Consider the following 7,679-nt stretch of genomic DNA (forward strand, 5'->3'; position numbering starts at 1 on the left):
TCCCCTTCTTTTTGAAGTGAAATTCAAGATGCCCATAGGTCAGAGCTTAGCAAAAGGTCTCCAATTTGAATTATTAATGCGTGACTGTACAAACATGAAGAAGACCATGAAAACAAGAAGAAGCCATGTCTGCTCTGCTTAAGCCTCTTCCTTGGACAATATTGAATAAAGAAAAGCAAGCGCTCCCTTACTCAGCATGACAACAAAGGCCCGGCTTAAGAGAGAGAGAGATCCCAGATGATAAAACACAGATGTGCTCTCACCGTTTAGCATCAACTTTTAAACTCCCCACGCTCGAATTTCAAGACAACGATTGTGTTTTTTGGAGATGTATGCTATGGGAAGAAAAGATTCACACACACACACACACACACACACACACACACACATGGAAGGCTATACGGTTTCCTGGCGGACGGAGCTGCGACAGACAGTCAAGAGTGTGTGGCGAACGGGTCGGATATGTTGCTTGTTTTCCCCAATAGCCGCAGTTTTCATCGCTTGTTTCAAGTGCAAATCGTGTTACACAAACAAAGCATGATTCACTTGATATCTAGGGGGAAATTGAATAATAGCATGGGGCCCTCACAGTTCACTGCGGAAGAGGGAAAGAAGTTTTTTTGGGTGATTGTGCTGCCAGGTCGTTGGTGCCAGAAAAAGTAGTTCAAGAGTTTGTCTTTTGAGGTTGGAAAAAATACGGCCCGACAATTCCACTTCAGTGCACGCTCAGTTCTCTGATCCACACTGCATATTGTTTGTAGCCTGGTCCAACCAGACCATCGTACTTCATTTCATTTGTACAGAAGTGAAATGAAAATTGAGCGGAAGTAGGTAGGCGGGCGGTGCCAGGCTATTTTGTTTGATCAGTAACAGCAATTTGATTTGATTCTCTGGTCATAACGGCATTCTCAGTGATCAGTCCATTAATATCATGCTGTTTGATTCAGAATGTGTATGTTGCGTTATCGTGATCTATCTATCCGTCTAATCTTAGTATTTTCTCTTTTGTTCATATGTTGTGTGTGTGTGTAGGTTTGTCTTGGTGTTCAGCTGCCTGGTCCTCTCTGTCTTCTCCACCATACCAGCTCATCAGGACTTCTCCTCCTACTGTCTCCTCATTCTGGTAAGAAACTGGAAAGCCAAAAATCTTTATTTAAAAAAAAAAAATCTTTCACCATGGTCATGCCAATTTTCCTTTACTCTTATTTCCTAATACCTCACCCTTCAGATGAAGCCCCAATGTATCGGCACAGCCACTATATCAGTAACACCAAATTGCAGTTCAGAAATTAAAGATATATCTACAATATAAAATAACTCCTGTTATGGAAATTAATATTGGGTGTATGTATAAATATATATGACAAATTATATTGCCATACATTTTGGATCTTCAAACAAATAGCCTAATGTTTTTGTTCTGTAAGAGAACAATACGTTTATTTGTTTTACTGTAAAAATGTCCAGTTAATGCAGATCTTGGCCACAACTCTTAAACTAAATAAACGGTCTCATCCGAACAGTGAAGGTACAGCGATGGTAGACAATGCTTTAACAAACTACAACATGATTCAAGGTCACTGAGTCATGACAACATTCAGTAACCTTTGACCTCCAAATTATATTCAGTTCATCTTTGAGTCAGAGCCGATATTTATTCAAACTTAGAAGAAAATCCCTCAGAGCGTTCTAGATATTGGGCTTACCGTACGCGCTAGGACACAGGGACCTTGACCTTCAAAATGTAGTCAGTTTATCCTCTCATTAAAGTGTGAGTTTGTGCCAAATTGAAAGAAAATCCATTAAAGCGTTCTGGAGATATTGCGCTCACAAAAATGGCCCCGGACGTACGTACAGACACACGGACAGACGGAAGGACCTGAAACATAATATGTCTATTGCTGGCACAGAGAATTAAAAAAACTTAAACACTCACCTATCACCAGTGTCTATGTGCCTAACATTTACATCAGAGCACCATGTTGTCCATAGATACAATTGATACATTATGATGCCATTTTGTGCAGGCAGAATATTGGAGCACTTTCTGTTAATGTGATCAGCTAACAAACATACAGCATAGCACACATCATACATTGTCTGCTCTCAAGCTTATCAGGGCTCTATTCAGGAGAAATAAAGAAGCTACAATACCAAAGTCACTGTGACCCGGACTATATGCAGTAACTTTTCTCATCCAAAACTTCTATTCAGTTCATCTTTGAGTCAGAGTGCAAAGTGAAAAGTGGCTGTATATTATATTATATTTGGATAATGACTAATAATGAACAACAGTGCAATGCTATCAAACTAGGAACTCTACTGACTTAAAGTGCTTGAAACACTCAAAGGAGTTCAAAGTCGCCTTCAGGAAGAAAATGTCAGAACTCGGAGAAAGCAACAATGCTCTTTGAAAAGACACAATTATATTTTTTCCTTCAAAAGCCGCTGAGTGAAAGGAGAGATGTTTTTTTTTTATATACGGTGGAGCAGTATCTGCACACCATAGCCCCTGCAGCAAAAAAATAACTCTCTGCGCTAATTGCATCAGAGTTGTTATCTAACGGAAGCGGAATCAGTGTCTCTGTGTTAATGGACGACCTGTCAGAGTTATTAACGGATAGAAATACAATACTCTTGTCAGCCTGGTGTCCGACATTCATTCACAAAAAAGAAAACATTGTATAAATGATGTATAATAATACTGGATGATGTATTTGCAGTGGAAACTGAGGGTGGGCCATGACTAATATCTGATGCCTCTGTTACCGTCATTGACATGCTACCATAAATGAAAGCCCTGTTTTTTGACTCTTTTGAGCAGGAGTTTGTGATGATAGTGGTGTTCGGCTTGGAGTACATCGTGCGGATCTGGTCGGCGGGATGCTGCTGCCGCTACAGAGGGTGGCAGGGACGACTCCGCTTCGCCAGGAAGCCTTTCTGTGTCATAGGTGAGTGGCTGGAACCCCGCCTTCTTTTGTTGAGCCTTTTTTATTTTTGGCGTCCCCTGATTGGTTCGTCTAGTAGTCAATCTAACCCTCCAGTCAGACCAGGCCCTCCCCCACTTTCCATTATAAGCTTGTGAAATATGGCTACGCATACGACGACACGAACCAATCAGAAGCTGCCTCCCACTATAAGGGACCACCGTTCAGGTCAGAACACAGGGTCCTGATTGGCCCCGGGCATTTCTTGACCAGGCTCCTCCCCACATGGAGATTGGAGAACTGCCATTCTGGTCTGCTGGAGAGAAACGAATGTGAAGCTCACAAGATCAGGCTGGATAATTCTCCCTACGATAATATTTTTTTCCCTCCCAAGAAGAGTAAAATTCCCCGTCCTCCATTGTTCCCCCTTTCAGTGTGACTTGTACTTGCCCTGTGTTGGACCGCAGTCACACTCTCTCTGAACGCTGCAGTTAGATGTTATTCGTAAGCGCCGCTCCACTGCGCCCTATTGACCGTAGTTTTTGCTCATGTCTTTTTCAAGCTGTGGTCAGAGCTCATAAGAGAAGAGAGCATTTGCATTAAGTGCCTTTTTATTCTTTCCACTGTTTAGACATGGATCTCTCTCTCTCTCTCTCTCTCTCTCTCTCTCTCTCTCTCTCTCTCTCTCTCTCGCCACAGCTAGGAGGTCATGCATAGTGCCGCTGTTAGAGAGTCGCACATTGTCGTGCGCTCTGGAGTTTGCCAGCACTGAGGGAATATGAGCAGAACCATAGGGTGAAAATAGAGTATGAGAGAGAGAGAGAGATAGAGAGGCAAGGAGAGCGAGTGACAGAGCATGTGAAAAAGTGAGAGATACGATGGGATAAAGTGAGAACATGACATAAAGTCTCAATGTCATATTATACATTTTTATTGAATATTTATTTTCCTGTAGGTGTCAGTTTTGCCACAAATGATTTGTTCCCAAAATTTGGATCTTTTAGCTCTCACTCTTCAGTGGAATTTATCAAACGTTTTTTTGCTGGTGGATCAAGCCGGAGGGAAATATAATATTCACCAATTTATTTGTGCCTTCATGGATCCTCAATTTCACAGCATCAAATATGCATTTTACAACTTGGCTAGAATTATATATATATATGTGTCATATTGGGAACACATGATTGCTCGCCAAGAGGCATCAATTGATTGCTTCTGTGAAAATATCAGTTTGCATACAGGATTTATTCACTAAAATGACATTTTAACCAATTTGACTGACCAAAAGCTGCGTCAGCCTGCTGATGTGTTCTGAAGTGTGCTCTTCTGTTGCCAGTAAGAGCCAAAGCTTTCTGTTCATGTGTGTTTAAGCGCAGCTCTCTACTGTATATGTACAAGTGCATAAACAGGCTTATTTGAGCGATTATTAAATTTCACTCGTACATTTCTAGGAACTAATTTCAACTGTAGTTGCACAGTAACGGCCATTCACTTGGGTTTGTCTTCATAAAATATGCTTGTTAACGTCTTGAAATGTGTGTGTATGCCTGAGGGTGGAGATTATGTGATACACGTAATCTTCCTGATATGGTTTCCCTGTTGGATTCCATCATGTGAGAGTTTGTTTGCCTGAAGGTCAGAACACATTATGCTGCAAATGAGGCGGTTTAAAATATAATCTTGAGTTATCATGCAATACAATACCGCTATTGTATTTCATCACATTTGCATAAATTTTGGAGTGAAAACGTATCACAGAAATGACGGTTATGTAAGTTATGAGGCTGTAGAATCAGTGCAACATCTGCAACAAAAAAAACATGGATTTGGTTGTGTGCTAGATTAGAAATATGAATTATTCTAAGTTCTCTACAACAGATTTATTTCCACTATTGAAGCCCCTGCCAACGTTACAAAAAATTTGAATCTATACAATATACATTTTTTACAGAATAGGAGATGTGGATGAGATTTAGCGGAATTTTCTACAATACATGATGAATGTATTTCTATGTTGCGGAGGCTTCATAATTATTTTTTTTTTTAAGATATTTGTTGGTATTTTTTCATGCTTTATTGATAGTGTTAAGAGACAGAGGTGAAATGGGGCAGAGAGGGGAGTGACATGCAGAGAACGACCGCAGGCGGGAATCGAACCCGGGTCTGCTGCTGGGCCCAGCCCGGGGGGGGGGGACGCCCTACCAACTGAGCTAAGGGCGCCCCAAGCTTCACACATTTTTAACAGATATTTTGGGAGGTCAGAATCAACTGGATATTTTCCTTGAAAATAAGAAAACAATTCATATAGCTGTAAATATAGGCTACTAGATACAAATTATAATTCAGCTTCTCCTTCCATGAGGCTCACTTTTTGTCAACCACATTGTTGCTTTGTTTTCAAATCATAGAAGGAAGCTTTATTTTTGACTGATGGCTTATTGGCCTGCATACTGTATACACGATCATCCCCTCACCTTTCTCCCTCTGCATTGTCAAAGAGGGGTGAACACGTTGCATTTAGTTTTTTTCAGTACTATGAACCGAAAAATCTCAAATTCTAAATCACTTACGTCAACTAAACTTTCCAAAGAAAATTCTTAGCGCTATTCTGAAGGTTATTAGAGAAGGATTGGATCATATGTTGTTAACTGTCTGATTTATGATACTTATTGTAATTACAAATATGCCAAGAATTACAATTTTAAATGTATTAAAATGGACACTAATATGTTGTCAAAATGAAATAAAGATTTTAAATCTGGCCTCATCCAACATTTGCTTTTTAAAGAGATGCAAAATCTATGCATAATTAATCAAATGTGCTTATCTAATAAAACATTTCTGAAAAATGTAATCAACTGTCAAAATTGCCATGATGCAATCAAGTTCAAATTCTTCCACGATCGTCTGGCCTTAATGTATTTTTCATCGTGCTGATGCTGACTTTTCCCATTTTCCCATTAGCCAGAGCATTTATGTATTAAATATATATATACTGTAGCTATATGTATATACAGTACTATATAGTATACTGCATAACAAAAAGCGTGTTTGGCAGGACAGTATATAAGGGGAAACCTCTTGAATGGAGTGACCTAAATAACATCATGGCAGAGTACAGTTTCATAAGGCGCTCGTCAAATGATTGAAGATTCAAGATAGTTTATTTGTTATATGCACAACAATTACAGCATATGAAATTCTTAAAGGGATAGTTCAGTATTTTTCAAGTGGGGTTGTTTGGGGTACTGAGGTTTAGTAAGTGTGTTATCTTATAGAGATGGCGGTCAGCACAGTCGCTATGATGAGTTTAGGGGAGATGTCGCTGTAGCAGAAGTCAGCATTGTTCTGTTGCAGAGGCGGCCAGAAGAAAAAACGTTTTTCCTCATCATATATAAATGCTAATGTAAAAAACATAAATATCCCTTCAATTGTACGCTAAACTGAGATTTTATCCACTGCCATAGTTTGCCGCCAGACAGATAACTGTTTATTTTGTTATCTTGTATCTCTTGAATAATCTGCAGTAGCTCTGAGTCGAGAGTAATACAACATTAAACAGCTGTCTGGTGGCAAACTTAAACTGTGGAAAAACATCTCAATGTACAGTAGTGTACAATTGAACAGATATTTAGGTTTGAAGTTAGCATTGATGTACTGTATGTGTAGAAAAAAAAACGGTTTTCTTCTGGCTCCATCTGAAACAGTACAAGTCTGACTTACGCTACAGCGACGTCTCCCCCAAACTCCTTATAGTGCCATCTCCATAAGGTCACACACTAACTATACCTAAGTAGCCTACCCGATACAACCCCACTTCAAAACCACTGAACTATCCCTTTAAATCCCAGGCTCCTTCCTACCATGCAAAACACCGTAGAAGAAGGCAAGGCAAGTTTATTTATATAGCACAATTCAGACACAAGGCCATTCAAAGTGTTTTACAGGGGCAAGATTACAGTTTTTTTCGATTGCTAAACCACAGTGGGCACAACTGGAGCGACAAGTGCAAAACTCTAACAACAGTATGCAGAGCAGCGGTTCATTCGGACCAAACTCTAGCTCGTTTTTCATTGCTTAAACACAATTTTCAAAACTCTACACACCTATCTCATGGCTTAACCACAACCTGCACAATACTGGATTTCCAGCACTTTTTTTCAAACACTAACACACTACTGCCACAACTGTAAACCACACATTCAAAACAGAATGAATGCCTAGTGCATTTCAAACACTGCAGATTTCAATTTCAACTGAAACACTAAGAAGGTGTCTTGTTTTAGACTTGTTAGTGAACATATACAGTATAAAGGGAAAACTCAAAAATATATATTGTTTTGTAAATGGACAAACAGGTTGTTGGAGGGAGAAGAGTGGCAGTGAGAGTGTGTATGTGTGAAGGAAGACATAGAGCTGTAATGTCGATCGAAAAAAACTGTAAAATACACAATACATACTAGAAAGAAGAAGAAAACTGTGGAAGGTCTGTTTTAGAGAGGCGCGAATAGGGGAAGACGAGTGAGAACTTTATTTCTTGAGCCACGGGGACCCTTGTTACTTCAGTTGATCATAGCTGACATAGCGTTAGAATCTCAGTGACAAGCGGTGCAGAAGATCTTGATCGTTTCAGATGTCCTGTGTGGAAAAACATTCTCCACAGAGCCAATTACTTTGGTTTGTTTGTACATCAGATCGATGTTATAGCCCGAAGTCTTATGCATACGCACATATATACTGTATATTGTGTGT

At 39.7% G+C, this 7,679-nt stretch overlaps 1 protein-coding gene across 1 annotated transcript in view; it reads left to right on the forward strand.

Annotated features, from left to right (window-relative positions):
- Positions 1–7,679, forward strand: part of LOC307252522 (potassium voltage-gated channel subfamily KQT member 5-like) — a gene marked incomplete at its 5' end in the record, with an annotated part of 115,458 nt that overhangs the window by 80,439 nt on the left and 27,340 nt on the right. Inside the window, 2 exons of the mRNA XM_080030216.1 lie at positions 1,033–1,123; positions 2,825–2,951. Of these exons, the coding sequence (XP_079886342.1) occupies positions 1,033–1,123; positions 2,825–2,951 (218 nt within the window). The remainder of the gene's footprint in view (positions 1–1,032; positions 1,124–2,824; positions 2,952–7,679) is intronic.

Source organism: Ammodytes marinus (genome assembly GCF_949987685.1).
Source record: "Ammodytes marinus genome assembly, chromosome: 6".
NCBI lineage: Eukaryota > Metazoa > Chordata > Actinopteri > Uranoscopiformes > Ammodytidae > Ammodytes > Ammodytes marinus.